The sequence below is a fragment of the Seriola lalandi genome, unplaced genomic scaffold (genome assembly GCF_002814215.2).
Source record: "Seriola lalandi dorsalis isolate HSWRI2012SDOR001 ecotype SW California unplaced genomic scaffold, Sedor1 jcf7180002054920, whole genome shotgun sequence".
In the NCBI taxonomy this organism is placed as follows: Eukaryota; Metazoa; Chordata; class Actinopteri; order Carangiformes; family Carangidae; genus Seriola; species Seriola lalandi.
The window spans coordinates 685,012-700,973 of record NW_019525472.1 but is presented as its reverse complement, the minus strand read 5'-3'; the positions used below and the strand labels follow the sequence as shown (position 1 = coordinate 700,973).

The 15,962-nt window shown below is 43.5% G+C and overlaps 1 protein-coding gene across 1 annotated transcript in view; it reads right to left on the bottom strand.

Moving 5' to 3' along the window:
* Positions 1-1,432: 1,432 nt before the first annotated feature.
* Positions 1,433-15,962, bottom strand: part of LOC111673504 (glutamate receptor ionotropic, NMDA 2C-like) — a 52,059-nt gene continuing 37,529 nt past the window's right edge. The window contains exons 12-17 of the mRNA XM_023431267.2: positions 15,485-15,610; positions 13,421-13,650; positions 8,421-8,581; positions 7,032-7,219; positions 5,296-5,528; positions 1,433-4,132 (exon numbers count right to left, since the gene is read on the bottom strand). Coding sequence (XP_023287035.1) covers positions 2,573-4,132; positions 5,296-5,528; positions 7,032-7,219; positions 8,421-8,581; positions 13,421-13,650; positions 15,485-15,610 — 2,498 coding nt within the window. The 3' untranslated portion in view covers positions 1,433-2,572. The remainder of the gene's footprint in view (positions 4,133-5,295; positions 5,529-7,031; positions 7,220-8,420; positions 8,582-13,420; positions 13,651-15,484; positions 15,611-15,962) is intronic.

Below are 15,962 nucleotides of genomic sequence, written 5' to 3'. Positions count from 1 at the left end.
ATAATGATGACCCATTTAACTTGATAAAAAAAATTGCTTTGTAATGTAGATGGAGACAGCTTCTTGTTCCTACTGTACACTTTCCTCCCTTCCTTCCATACAATCAGATATTCGTACAGAAATAGATCAAATCCACCTGTAACTCTGTAAATCCAGGCTTTATGTTAGGCCAACAAGCACGTCTTAATTACATAATCATCATGTTGTGCTGAGCCCTTCTCTGAGCTTCAGGGATGAAAAGAAGTCCAATTACCTTGAACTCTAAAAATATGGGATCAGTAGCAGAGCAGGGGATTAAATCAATATTATGGTCCAATTTAAGGCAATGCCCCAGTAACAAAGCAGAGTAATGGAAAAATCAAAGCACTCGATGTTTGGACTCTGCAACATTACTCATCTGGCCTCCTGAATGAAGTCTTATCTCGTCATGACAACAGCATAGAGAGAGAGAGAGAGAATAATTGCCATGGCAACAGGTCACCTTGGGGTGGAGTAGCTTATCTTCACCCAAACTTGCTTCAGGTGAGCGTTGAATGAAAATTTTTAAGTGGCGTCATGACAACCACGTCAGAAAACTTGTCGGAGGTTCAAAAGTTTGACGGCGGATTTGAAGCAAAAGAAGAACATGGTTGCCGCTTGGCGCTGTCTGTTTTCTGCAGCGTATTTGTGTCAGTCACCAGCTGACATGTGACCCAAGCACCAGAAGGATATTCCTCCAGGATGCTGCAGCAGATGACTGACCTCCATATGACAAGATCAGAGAAGGAGGCTTTGATCAACGACCAGATCGTCATCTTCCTCTTATGTTCTGCCTTCTTCATTCCTTCCTATCCCTTCTCTTTCTCTCTCTGTGTTTCCACCGTAAAGTTAATCACTTTGGGGAAATATGCTTATTTGCTTTCTTGTCAAGAGTCACATGGACAGTTTAAACAGACAACATATAACACGTTAATCAATGAGCTTTAGAGGTGCTGGTGAGCGGATATTCTTACCTTTGGACTGAGCCAGGCTAGCCTTTTCTCCTTTTCCTGTCTTTATGCTAAGCTAAGCTAACTGGCTATAACTGTATATTTACTACACATAAGCATTTCCCCAATACCTGTTCCATGGATGCACAGAAAGGCTTTCCAAAGAATACACACACATGCATGTTCATCCAAAAAGGCTCTTTAATTGGTCTAAGTGATTAATTACAGGGTGAGGGAGCCGGGTAATATAGATACTAGAATAGCTTTCAATTACCTCATTTAAATTTGATCATTAAACAGTTAGAGGGGATGGGAAATAAAAGAGGGGTGATGAGGGAAATATAAAAGACTGGAAAAGAGAGTGATGAAAATCTTAATATAGGCCAACTGATAGAGTTAATACAGTAATAACAAATATTTCAGTAAATCAGCAACAGCTTTACAAAAAAGAAAGAAAAAAAACGCAGAATGTGCCAGAAGTGTAATTAGAAAAATTTTAAGAGTGACTATAAACTTCTATCATATGTAGAATACATGAATATGACACTAACCAGCCTCAAATAACACATTTTCTCTATATCGATATAGTACTTAGAATACAGAATCTATTTATTGTGAGGCCCTGTGTGATGTTGTGCTGTAGCCTCGAGCTGAGACCCAGTGAGGTCAACAAGAGTCCAAGGTTTAAGACACCTAGTGCTGGTCAATGCTGTCCCGATACTTTCATCATTTTTGCAGATTGTGTTCATATGGACTGCTTTCACAAAGTCTCTGCTTCCTCTAACTCGTTGCTAAATGAAGACGTGAAGGGTTTAGCTCCAAAACATGAAAAATACTTCATGAAGTTACCTGAAATTCATTAACAGACGTCTCAAAACAATTATTTCATTCTAGAAAACTGCTGCTCTTCTGTGTCTGGAGTCAAAATGTTTTAATATTGAATGTTTTAGTTTGGAATTAAACTCCTCACAAGTACAGTGGGGTCCAGAAGTGGTCTCAGACCTTTTGGATCCCACTGTACGTGACAGCTGTCTTCACCAATCTTGCTACAGTGGCTGCTTTGTTTTTGGTGGCTGTATATTTAAAGAGACTATCCCTTATTCTTCCACTACTTCTCCCCCTGCTGTAAACAGTTCATCTACACCACAACACCCAAGACTGAATCCCAACCACCCACGATAAAATATACACAACACACACACAGCATGAAAACTCTGGTTATAGTTTAACCATGCGCCAACACCGTGGGACTGTTGTAAATCTTAGTGCACATTAAAGCACAGAAAAATACACAAGCGTTGTCGTAAGAAAGCAGCGAGTAAAACCTGCCAACTCAATCTCCAGCTTTCGACAGCTTTCTTGAGGATAAATTGATAACAGTGCAGTTTTCTTATCTTACTCTAGCGTACATCAAATCGGTCCTAAACTTCTGTAGACCCAAACTTCTATTAATTACCACACAAAGTCACATAGAAAATTAACACTTACTTCAAGTCATAATTTTCCCCCCGTTTCATTAATCTAACCACTACACCCTCTCCACAGTGGTCTTGTTCTCGGGAACTCCCAAGTGTCCATGTTATGAGGTCCTTTTGGCTTCACCATCAGACCTCAGACTCCAGACTGGACACCCGTCGCCAGGGACGAAGAACGCAGGGGCTCCCTGCAGGCTGGCCCCCTGCTCCATGACATATCTGAGCCTCTGATCCAGTCTGGGACCCCTGATAGACCCCGTAAGCCCCATACACACTGTCCTGGTACAGCAGTGCCCGCTGGCCCCCACAGCGCCCGCCACCACAGGCCAGCAGCTGGCAAACTGGGCTGGGGCTCGGGTGGCTGCTGGAGGTCTGGCTGTGGTGCTGCAGGTCCAGGGGGCCGTGGTAGAGGGGTAGTCCTGGATATGAGTTTAGGTAGTGGGCGTACTGTCTGCTGAGCAAGCTGGTGGCTCTCCGCACCATCCCCCGCCCAAACCCAGTCCCATGTCGCACTGCTTCTCCGTATGTGGGGAGGTGGGTGGAGTGGGAGTAGCGCAGCCTCTGGCCCTTACGCCCATTGGGCCTCCTCTGGTCCTCCCTTATGTGGAGGTAGGCCTGGTTCCGTGGGAGGCACAGGTTGTTTCGAAGGTGGGCGGGGTTGTAGGCCTTGGCAGGTGTGGTCGGTGTGAGAATGCATGGGAACAGGTCTGGCAAGGTGGAAGGTGATTGGCTAGACAGGGATGACTGGGATTCGTCGAGCTGGCGTGTCTGCTCGATACCCCAGGTCGCTTTAAGGAAAGAAGGGCGGCGGTGCCGGCGTCTCCCTCTCAGCACAAGGTCCTCTGGCGGCCAGGAGCTGTAGTTCTCTACCAGAGGACCCATGCCCTCCCCTGAGTAGATGCTGTCAACACTGGGCGTGGAGATGTGGTTTTCTTGGAGGTGGTTGGCTTTCAGCTCACTCAGACAGACGGGACTTTTGTTGCTCTTCTCCTGGTCCCTGTGTTTCCTCCTCTCCACATCCCCTTCCTCACACTGGAAACTCTTGGACCTCCTTTTCCGTCGGGAGAAGCCGGCTTGGACGTGTGGGTTCTGAGGCGAGGACACCGGGTGAGAGGTGTAGATGTCAGGCAGTTGGAGATCAGCGTAGGGGATGAAGGGCGAGTGAGGATGGTTGTCTACGTAGAGTCTCCCTGTGGTCTGGTAATGGTGTGGGTGCTGATGAGGGAGTGGCTCACCCACAGCCAGGTGGGGGCTGCTGAGGCTGGACACGGGGAGCGGACGGTCATACAAACATGAAGACGAGCGAGTCGGGAGCGTGTAGCGGAGCGGCGTGGGCCTCGCCACACCCCTCTGCTGTTTCAGAGACGTAACAGCAGTCAGAGGTGGCGTCAGCGAGCGCTGGGGGAGGGAGGAGTGATTCTCCATAACATAAGCAAATCCTCCAGGCGCGGCCTCTGTGGCGACTTGTGGAACACGAATAGGCAAGCTGCCGCCATGACGACTCAACTGCTCTATGGTTTTAGTGGCGTTGTCAAGGGAGCTCTCAACATTGGCAGTGGAGACCAGGTCCTTGGCAGTGCGAAGCATCTTCAGCATGTTTGCTTGGGCGTAGTTGGAGGTGAGGTCAGGTTTGGCCAAACCAGATGAACGCCCAGGATCCTCCATTCCATTGAAACAACTGTAAATACCCTGAGAGATGGAGGAGATGCACAAAGAATGAAAATGAATGAATGAATCAGCTAATTATTTGTAATTAAATCAATAGTTAGTCACAAACTTTTAACCTTGAATCAACCTGGTCGTCCTAAGGGAATGAGATTTTCAACCAATTTGTGCATCTCAAAGTGACGATCCACCTCCTAACTAATAAAAAACGCCACTGGCAGTAAAATAAAAAAAAATAAAAAATCTGATTTCATTAATATCTCATTTTGTCACTGAGGCAAGACTTAGTCACAAATTCATTATGCATTCTCCCAGGACTCAAAGAAAAACAGTTTAAGCTGAGAGGATTGCCCCAATAAATGCACACGGACACACATGCCTAAAGTCCCCTGCAGAACAAACCGTCTCTAACTGCATGGACAAACACAGCCAAATCCCATGACTGCTTTCTGCTTACAGTTGGCTGAGAGATCCTGAAAAAGCCAAATTTAATTTGGCCCTTGGGGCCGCCCCATACGGATTAATGATCAGATTGCCGTTTAGCCGTTAATCTGATAAAGCCCAGATCCAGGCACAATGGTGTAATTACACAGTAGAGGAGCATAGAGGCTGGTGTCCACAGACATTCCCCTGGCTGTAACTTCCGCCAGGGCTTTTTGCCTCAATAGCCACATTCCCCAACAACACAGCATCGACAAACTGGGTACTGATTTAAGCTAACTGCTAATGAATGCTAAGCAATCAAAGTTAAATGCTGAGTAAACCAAAATTAGTGCTGCTTTTCTTTCTTCTTATCTCTCCTCTGCTAAGAACACAGTGTCATTTTAGCTAATTTTATAATAAGGATACCATGTAATTATATGCAAATACACATCCATTTAAACAAATTTTTCATCACATAAAAGCCTCCTCATGTAAAACAGCATATTACAGCCACTTCAACTCAAAACAATCAGCCAATCTTTCAGTCACTCAACCAAGTTGTCACTCAGCTAATCCAATTACAGCCAGCCAATAAGTCACCACACAAATAATCAATGTAAAAAAAATCAGTGAATCTAATTTTCAACACCACTTCCATGAACTTAGCAATCAGCAAACCAACAAAGGATTCATAAATAACAAGCAACCCCCCTCTCCGAACAAATAAAGACTCATCAATCAATGGACTAATTTGAAAATCTCACCCTACTAATGGCCAACAGGAAGTCAAGTTTGTGAGACTTGTGCAGGGAGTGTCGTAGCTTCCAGTAGAGCAGGTGTTCCCAGGCGAAAACCAGCAGGCTGAGGCCCATGGCCACCAGCAGCATATAGAAGACGCCTGCCATGTTGTCGATGTCCAGCTTGCTGCTCATCACTTCGTTCTTCTCGTTCTGACAGATGCCTGACAACCACACGGTCTCCAAGCGCTGGGTGTCTCCTGTAGATGGGGGAGTATGAGATTACTTGACAGGGCAAAAGAAGAAATGGAGGTGTGACAGTTTACAATATCCTGAAGACAGCCGCTCCTGCAAAACGATCTCTATTGTTTTGGATGTGTTGTAGAGTGCAATCACGAGCAGCAGTCTGTTGTTTCTTTTTCTGCACTCCACCACAATAGACTCGAAATCAAACTCTGACTGAAAGGTTAAAGTGCTGACTATGAAATTAAGTAAAATCCTGATATTTGATGCCAAAGTGTTTGCAGCAGCTGATGTCTATGATCCACAGGCATCAGCAGACACTTGGTATTTTCAGGGGTAATCCTCTGCCAGGCCTGGACTGCAGCCACCTTCACTTATTGCTTCTTTCAGGGACTTTCTCCATTTATACTGTGTTAATGTCATGCGGGAGTTGATTTCTGGTTTACAACTAGCACTGAATAATATGGGAGTGGCTGGAAAATCAAAATAAAGTGGATACTTCCATGATGTTTGGCGACTAAAAGCTAATGTACTGGATATAATGCTATGTTGACTGTGCACAGAAGCTTCACTGGATATTTAGATCACATGCTTCATACATGATTTATTTATGTTTGTCACGTTTGAGTTATTTTCATTTTCAATTTGCATATAAAACATCCTCTTCATTTGGAAGTCAGAACTCACTGATTGATTCAAGTGATCCAAAAGTTTGCAAAGATACCCAATATATCATATTGACATTTAGTCTAAAAAATGATGCCAACATTTCCATGTGGTCGGATGCTGCAGCATCAAACAACATAGGGTCTTGGGTTGTCTTTATTATTCTATTTCAGCAGCAGGCAGCAGACATGCATACATCAATTCTGCCTTCTTTGTTCTTTGGTGGAGTAAATGCATTTCACCATGCTGACAAAGCACCTTTTAAATGAGAGGAATTTACAGTGCTTAAACACATCTCCATTAGCTATCATTACCACATAAGCCACTCCTCCAGGCCTCCGGAACAGGTGGCCACCTCTTGTGCTGCACTCTCCCCAGCGGCCTCAGAGGAGCGCGGCCCATTTTATCACTCAGTTACCGTATGTCGACCATAAACTCGCTATTTATTATATCATCATGGAAAGCTCAGAGTGGGAGCGAGCGTGTGTGTGTGGGGTGGTCTTAAGCTCTCAGAGGAGGGAGGATATTAACTCCACACCGGTGGCCGTCATGGCGAGTGTGTTTGTGGGTATGTGTAGGTAGGATGTGTGTCTGTGTGTGCGTGTGTGTGATGGAGATAATCATATCCCTAACACTCCCTGCTGTTCTGCAGGATATTAACTCTTCCCTGTAAGCCCACTTCCCTGCTGATACAGCACACACTGAACTGGATTGATGCCAGTTCCGTGGTGCACAAACAGTGTGCCAGTGAGAAAGAAAGTAATACAAACAGATAAAACAGAGAAAAAGTGTCAGAGCGCATGCGCAGGCATCGGTTGTGTATTATAACATGTAAGGTTTGGATTGGTGCCCACCGTCTCCAAGGAACTGCAGCAGCGCCAGGTCAATAAGCCTTTTCCAGCGGGAGTCCTTCTGCAGAGCGATGCCGTATCCTGTGGTAGCGAACACTTTCCCGCTGCCAATGGTCACCAGCTTGCAGCCCTCATCTTTCCCAGCCATGTAGTTCAAAACAGCAGCGTCGTAGATGAAGGCATCCAGCTTCCTGCAAGCAAATAAGTCACCTATGTCTGAGAGAAGGTTTGGCTCCTCCAGAGTTTAATATGTTCCCACATACATACACTGTGTTTACATTTTAATGACTCCTATAGCATCAATGGGTTTGTAGCCCATTAGAACCAAATAGTAAAGACTTCACATTTCTGCTCATCCCTTTCAAAAGCATAATATACGGGCTTTTAGATTTTTCCTAACTTGCAGACTGCCGTTGCTTCAATCAATTTCAAAGACAATCTGTTTACAGAGACTTGACATTTACTTGAGATTGGTAATCCATCATCAGAAGATTTTGAAAAAGTTTGGTAATGTTTACCACGTTCACCTCCTTAGTTTAAAATTTTAACATGCTAACATTTGCTATTTAGTCCTAAACACAAAGTGCAGCTGAGGCTGTTGGGAATGTCATTAGTATTTGGATCTAATTTTGATCTGCTTGTCGCACTTTGTCCGTACCAAAGTTAGCCCCAGTTCATCTTGCAGATTTAGAAATATTTCATTGGCTAAGTGAAAAGTGAAAACTTTGACTTGTTGGTGTCGTTGGATGAAAATTTAGGGATAGCAAAGTCACTGTGATTCATCCTTTGATATCTGAACCAAATTTCATGGTAATCTGTCCAAGAAGTATTGAGACATTTCCCTGAAAAACAAAAGTTTCAACCCCATGGTGGCACTAGAGGGAACGTCAGGGCATCACCAAGGTCAGTAGTGTCATTTTCTGGTGACCATGAATGTCTTAAGCAACTTTTATTTCTATCAATCCACCGACATTGCCATCCCAAGAGCCATGCGGCTAGCATGGCTAAAAATAAAGGAAGTTAACTGTCAATCCACACTGGAGGTAGGAAATCAGTCTAACAAATACAGGTTACAAACAGTTTGTAGGTATTGGGTTCAAATCGTGCAGAATCACTGGTGTAGTTCCTCAAGCGTTTTGAACTTGTACTCTGTGAAAATGGGATGTTTGACAGCACTTTTCTATACAAATTAAGCTGCACTACAAATGATTTCTTCATCTAAAAATACACCCATCACATCGGCCTAATTCTCAAACAACACAAAGCGCGTCAAATCTCTGCTGTATCACCCAAATTATAATCATTATTACTGTGGCGTCTTAGGGAGGATCAGTTACATATAACCTCCTGTTTAAGCATGTTATATAGTTCAAATATTTTAAAAAACTGTACCCGGTTTTGAGGCTTTCTAGGGCTTCCTCCACCCCCTTCTGGTTGTATTTCGTCATGTGTGTGTGCATGTCAGGATAGTTGCTGCGGATGTTCCTCTCTGTGCTCCCGTTCGGGACCGTCCCGAAGCGAAAAGGAGGGTAATGCTCGTGTGGTTTCTGGAACTGTGGGGAGATAAAGGAGGGTGAGAGGAAAGGGAAGGGGGGAGAAGATATGAGTGATGAGGGAGACAAGAGTGTAGAGGGAAGTAAGAGAACAGAAGATTTAGTAAGGAGAAGGGGAGAGAGAGAGAAAAGGGAGTAAGGAGAAAAAGGAAGAAGAGGAGAGAGACTGAAGGGAGTGAGAGCAGAATAGGGGAGAGGGGAGAGCAGGGGATGAAACAAAGAAAAAGGTGAGACAGAAGAAGTAGAAGAAATGGTGATGAGGTGATGAGGAGAGAGGGGGGAAAAGATGACAGATGAGAGGGATGAGGGAGAAGAAGAGAAAGAAAGGCAAAAGAAATAGGGAAGAGATGGTAGAGATTGAGATTGTAAAAAGTAGAGAAAAGAGCAAAGGAAAGAAAAAATATAAGTGGGTTGAAAAGGAGGAAGAGGAGAGTGTAGGGAGAATTGTGGAAAACAAAAATGGAGGAGGAATGAGAGGCAAGTAGAGAAAAGGAGGGCAGCAAGAAAGAGGAGACAAGAGAGGGAAGGAGGTAAGTGTAGAACAAAAGAAAGAGGACAGAAGACGAGAAAGGAAAGGAAATGGAAAGGAAACAAAAGAGGAGAGAAAAAATACAAAAGAGGAGAGAAAAGCAAAGGAAATGCAATAGGGAATAGGGGAAAGGAGAAAAGAGGAGATGAAAAAGAGGAAAGGAAACAGAAAGAATAAGGAGAGAGGAAATGAAAAGAGGAAAAGAAAAGAGGGGGAATGGAAAGAAAAGGAAAATAGATTGGAGAGGAAAGTAACAGGAACGTAAAATGACAAAGAGACAAAAAAAAACAGACCAGAAGTTGTGAAAAGAGGAGAAAATGGGGAAGAAGGGAGTAAAGCGGACGAGGTACTCCTCAGTTAAATGAAATCCATTTTAGACTCATTCCATTTTCTTTTTTTTCCAGAACTGATCTAATAGCAGCCAAACTCAATACTGCATGAATGGACTGGATGCCACTCACTCACCTCAATCTGATTCAATCTGATATCAGTCAACACACATCTGTTTGAATGATTTCACTGCCCACAGATGATCCTAATCCGCTTCAATCTGCACCCGATCGAAGTTCACATTTCACAGGACGAAGCAGAAATACGTCCGTTAGAGCTCAATTAGACTGTAAACAGGAAAGACCTATTCATCTTGGTTACGGCATTGACCTTTTGAGCTGAGCGCAAATGAATGGGCCAATCAAAATGTGAGCGTGTGAGTGGGTGTGTGTGTGTATGCGTTAATATAATCACTCTTCAGCTGCAGCAGTGATGCTTTCACTTTTTTTGTTCGAACAAAAGCCCACGTCACAGAGACAGAGAGAAGGAGAGAGGGAGACAGAGAGAGAGAGGGAGAGAGATTATAAATTAAAGGATAAATTCACATTTTTCAAGTCTAGTTCTCACATGCACTGAAAGAATTATTAGTGGCTGTAAATGTTCCTCTTATACATTCTGTCCACATATAAATTCCCTCTGTAACTGATTTCAATCTAAGTCAAATGAATTGCGTGTCTTCCAAAGTTACAGTCTTTTATTGACCAATTCTGCTTTGTGTTACCGTCTCACTGCCACAGCTCAACAAGACAATACAGAATCATTTCATTTATCTTACCGAGACTGCTGAAGCCTCAAATTAGATTCAAGTTGATACAGCTGTGGCTCCACCTCTAGTTGTTTCCCCTGTGTTTTTTCCTCTTTCCCTGTGTTTCCTGTGTGCCTGTGTCTGTGCACCGGTGTGGGCACGGCTCCCCTCTCCTGGCTCCCTTCCCCTGCACACCTGAAGCCCCTCCACTAATCTGCTCATCAACTGCAGTATATCTACTCCGGCTGTCCAACCGTTTCTCGCCAGATCGTTAACGTGACTGCAGTGGTAGTGAACGTCTCAGGCCAACACTTGTTGTCCAATCTGCTTTTCTTTGTGTTCAGCATCACTACTCACCTGCCAGTTCCTCAGCCTGCTTCTTCGCCTGATTGCCTGCTGTTTCCAGTCCTCCAGTCGGTCACTACCAGCCAGGCTTCCCCCTTTTCCTTCCCTGCTCCCTCACTTCCTTTCTCCAGCTCCCACTGGATTCCCAGCCATTCCAAATCCCATAAAAAAAAAATTCCTAATCAATCCTCATCTTGTATGACTTCTGCATCAGGGTCCTGTTTGTGTACATATTACAACTGAACTTTAAAATCGACTGTTGTCCCCCATTACTTACTGTACACTTTAGAAAAGGGATCTCTTTGTGGCCAGTAATTGTCAGGAGGAACAATACAGCAAGCAATAACTCTTTCAATGCATATATGGGCGTGTCAGTGTTGTTTAAAGATAGACTTGAAAGAACTGTTGTCAGCAATTCCCATGAAAAGGCCAAAACCAACAATGTATTTCTCCTACTATTGTAAAGTCATACCTGTGTAACTTACTCCTCTGTGTCAATCTGAGTTGGTCCAAATGACATTCAGTCTAATCAGGTTTATCATGCTCCTGTTGTATTGCCATGGGTCTTCAGTCTGTGTGTCAGTCTATCTAATCATCAACTAGCAGCTCTGATTACGTGATGCATGATAATTAACGCGAGATGGAGAGTGTGAGCTGTGAGGTGATAACACTTTTACTTTACAGGTCTGTAAGTTCAGACTCATTTCATAGTAATTTCCAACAATTTTCCTGTGAATAATTTTCATTTTGTACTAATTATAGGAGAAATAGAGTTGTCAATTTGTACTTGTACCAATTAATTAATGCCTTTTAATTGCTGGAGTTTATTTATGTGGGGAATACACAATAATTACTGACATTTACAGAATCAATGTAAATGTGCCAACGTTTACTCAGCAGCAAAGTTGTACCTCCAAACTAAAAGCGAGAGTGAACTAGAGATTCAGTGTGGAGCAATTTAAAGGGACCATCTCTGTCAAGGATTTCATAAATTCCCTATAATAGTACCACATGACAACTTTTCTCTCAACGTTCCTTCCAGACTTCCTTGGGAATTAGTTGGAATTTACAGCGCGGTGTGACGGCCTCTAGGGTTGCCTTGTCCTTCGTTGCTGCTTCTGTGTTGTTTCCCTTAAGGTCCTGGTAGGGGGAGTTGGCATTCATGCAACTGAGTGCACCTGGCCAGTTCCTCCAGAATGCATTTAAGTTCCCATCCCCATTGTCTCTCTCTCACTCCTTCACTGGATCTCCCCCTTGCACAACATTGTTTATACCAACACTACTGACCTACTGACTCTGATCCTCGTCAATTGAATTGTGCAGGTGCAGTGACTGTGACAATCTTCAGAGTGTGTTTTAGATAATTTCATGTGTTTGCAAAAACTAGTTCAGAGTAAAGAGGACTTGAAGCAGAGGATCATTAGCAGAGCGAGTCAGGCAGGGTCCTGTGTTCTAGTCCAGCATAGATGTTAAATAGGGTGGTGAATGTCCAATAAGGGCTTTAGGGATGAAAAGGTACAGGCCTTTATTACGACTCTGCACCAGAGAGGACCAACCAAGTTTTTGCAGTGGCGAATGGGATATGGATCTCCGGTAATGAATCTGAGGGCAGACTGATAAACTAGTAGGGGTTTGAGAGTGAAAGCTTCAGCATGTATGTAGATAATGTCACCATGCTGCTGTCAGTGATGGTGTTCTCAGTGTATTTGGGTTGAACATATTTTGAATCAGGTCAAATTATCCTCAGGTCACTTACAATATTAATGCTCCACAGGTTCAGGTAGGTTTTCCCCTGATATTTTTATGATGAAGAGTTCTGTTTTAGGACTGAATGCCACTGGGAGCAGTAGAAGTATTGAGAGAAACACATGTTTGGTTATGGTCTTCTTCATGGCATTTATTGACGATAAGAAAAAGACAGAATACCACCAGCCTTATCCTTTAAACCTGCGAGATGTGAACCTGGTCAGCCTACGACCCTAAACCCTTCCTAATCCTCAGTCGTGTAGGATTGCAGAATTAAGGGGCAGCTGAGGTTGTGCTGTGTGGTAATTTATATCAGTCTTTTATGCTGTGGGACATAATGCATCTGCATAAAGTTAATATAGTCAGTTAATACAACCATAGATCACTGAGGTGGCTCTGCTGATCCCTGCCTGGGAGTTGTTTTCGCTATCTGTGAAGAATGAAATGCTTTCTTGTAAAGCTCCTCTGAGGCCCTGTTTCCAGGTTGAGTGTGTTGTGTGTGTGTGTGTGTGTGTGTGTGTGTGTGTGTGTGTGTGTGTGTGTGTGTGTGTGTGTGTGTGTGTCTGTGTCTTTGTGCGCACACACATTTAAGTGTTAGAGGAATTTGTGGGCGTTGTTTTCCTCTGTGACTTGACTGTTTTTTTTTGTTTTTTTAAATCTTTTGACATTTTGCGGTCTTGTTTTAGCAGCGTGAGCGAGACAAGAGCTGGAGACGGCACAGGGGGAATATTGATGGACAGACCGAAACACTGACAGCACAAGTCAAGACTCAGACACCATCTGTATTGACAGAAGGCAGTAATTGATTAGTCATTCATGCCACTGAGCTCCCCACTGATAGGAAAAGGACAAAGACGTTCATAACAAAGTCCTTTTACTTGACTTCATCTTGAAGGCTTTTTGCAAGTCTTTTGTCTCTCTTCTGTTCATGGTTTGTGAGTCAATGCAGTTGAATTGAGAAAGGAGGAGATGATGTAGCATGAGCTGGATTCAAACACAAAGACGTGGTTTCCTCCATATCTCACGGCTCCACAAAAACAGCCTGCTCTCTGTGCGTCTGAGTGGACTTTAAATAGCCGTCCTGCCTCATAATCACTCTGAGGTTATTATTCCCAGTAAAACTCTTGTCTGTTCAGTCTCTTACCTTCTTGTCGGAGAGGCCCGACACTGTGTCGATATACTGCTCCTGGATCATGAAGGCAGCCAGGTTGGCAGTGTAGGAAGCCAGGAAGATGACAGCGAAGAAGGCCCAGACCAGAACCATGATCTTACTGGTTGTTCCTTTGGGGTTTTCAATGGGGACAGAGTTGTTGAAGACGATGCCCCACAAGAGCCACACTGACTTCCCAATGGTGAACGTTGGACCACCAGGAGCTGAGGAAACAGAGGGAGGAGAGAGTAAGACAGAGTGGCAATAAGTCAATATAGCAAGGTCCTGCAATCAACACGGAAACATCCCAAGCCTAGAGAGAGAAAAGAAAGAGCTCTGTTTAGCACTTTCTATAAAAGACGGGTTTGTGTCACGTCCAAAAAGATAGTAGTGTGGCGGGGTATGTCTTAAGATGCACTCAAGAAACAAAGGAACTGAGGGTTTAAAGTTTTCTCTGTGGTGGTATGTAGTCATACAGATAGTTTTGGTTGTATATGGGATCTCCCTCCAAGATTTCTACCTCTACCCCAAATAATGGAGGTGAGTGGGATTTAATATGTGGTGCTCACAGCTTTCAACAAAAAAAAATTAGAGCTTTGAGATAACTTATGTTGTGAATTGGCGCTATACAAATAAAAACTGACTTGACTTGACGTTTCAAATAATATATAATTTCAAGTTAGTGAGAAATCCAGTACAGCCATAACACACTTAAAGTGGCGCTACCAAGGTGAAAGCGCCTCCACAGGTATGACAGTGTACAGTACAGTAGACATAACTTTGGTTGAGGTTGTGGTACGGTCACTGTTATAGTTAAAACTTACATTGACTTTAAGTAGGAAATGGAAAGCAAACACCCAGTCCTCTTCCTTCTGCAGAATGCTTTGCAGCTCTATTACATCGTTACACTGTTTCCTCCTTTTCTCATAATTCCTGCAGCTGCTGTAGGGGCTTTGTCATTTGAACAAAAACACATGTCATTATTGGGCATTTGCTCAAGTGGGACTATTTTAGGGACTATTTTTTTTCAGTGGAAAGTATTATATTGTAGAAAGAAGCAGCAATCTCAGAGACAGACATTTTGACAAGAAAATATGAATTAAAACCAAAATTATCCGCATGGCCCCTTACCATCAGAGAGAGGTAAGTAAGAAACTACAGCAACACTTGTAATATAAAGAACAACTTTACTGTAAGAACAACACATTTCCGCTTGTGGTTTTGATCAGGCTCTGACAATTAAGTTGTCCTTTATACTTCAAGTGTTGCTTCTTCAGACTTTTTCCCTTCTCCATGCACCTCACAAGAAGGTGAAACTGTGTGAAACTGATTACATTGTTTTAAAGTCACATTTTTGTTTACACATTCTCTCATCAAACGAAATATGTCTACTGTTCACCGTATAAGTATTCATGAGCTATCTCATGCCCTTCTGCAAACTTCCAAACAACAGGAACAATTTCACAGCCTCGGCCCGTTTTCCATCGCTCTCTGCCACCGTTGCTCATGTGCAGCAACGAAGGGTGCCACCGCCATCAATCACACTTCGATTAACGCAGCGACGAATGCTAATTAAAACAGGAAAATGACCTTTCGGACCCGCAGACAAGGCACGCTCTGTCAGCGCTGCATTCTGGGATTGATTAGCCCTCTCCCCAAAATCCTGTTGAGGAACTCTTAACGTCGCAGGATGTGCAGATGGGGCTGGATTTAGCAGCTTGCACACAGGCTTACTGTGAAAATGCTTTGTAAGATGCAAATTAAGAACATTTTATGGATCTTTTTTTTTTCTTATTTTACAGCTCTGGATATTTTTAGATGAAGTAAATACAAATAACTAAATATATTTTGGCATATTACGCTCAGAAAACAGCAGACATTGCAAAATATGTGAGATTAACAAAATATGATTTACATGGAAATCTGTGGGATAAATATGGACTTTACTGGACTTTTCTCCTATTTACTATTGTGATGATGCTGTAGGGATCATTCACTCCTATATCATCCACTGTACTTTCCACTACTAAAAGGTAAACAAAGAGGCGTGAAACTCACCTTTGGCGCTCACCAAACTGCGATTGTAGCCGACTGGACTGAAGTATTCGAACACAAAAACTGTCACCGCCACGACGGTCAGGCACATCACAAACATCATGACCCACACTGCTGGGCTGTAGGGCTCTGAAGGAGGAGGAGGAGAAGTGAAGGCACAAACATAAAGGATTAAAAGAAGTCTCTTTTGTGCTTCTTGCCTCTGAACCTCAGCCTGTGATGGAGGTCACCATGTGTGGTGGGAGGATAGCAAGAGGGAGAACGAAGAACCGACTGATGTGAAAATGAGAAGGAGAGAAGTGCTCCGTTCATTTTGTGTTGAATTTTGTTGTTTGGGGTTTGGAAAAAGGGATTTAGGTGTGTGCGTGGCACGTAAGGGGATTTAGTTGTAGGCTCCAGTTATCATCAGGATAAAAGCTTAATGGGAAGTTTCCTGAAGCGTCTGCAGAGACAGAACTCGTTTAAGTAGGCCATCCTGGGA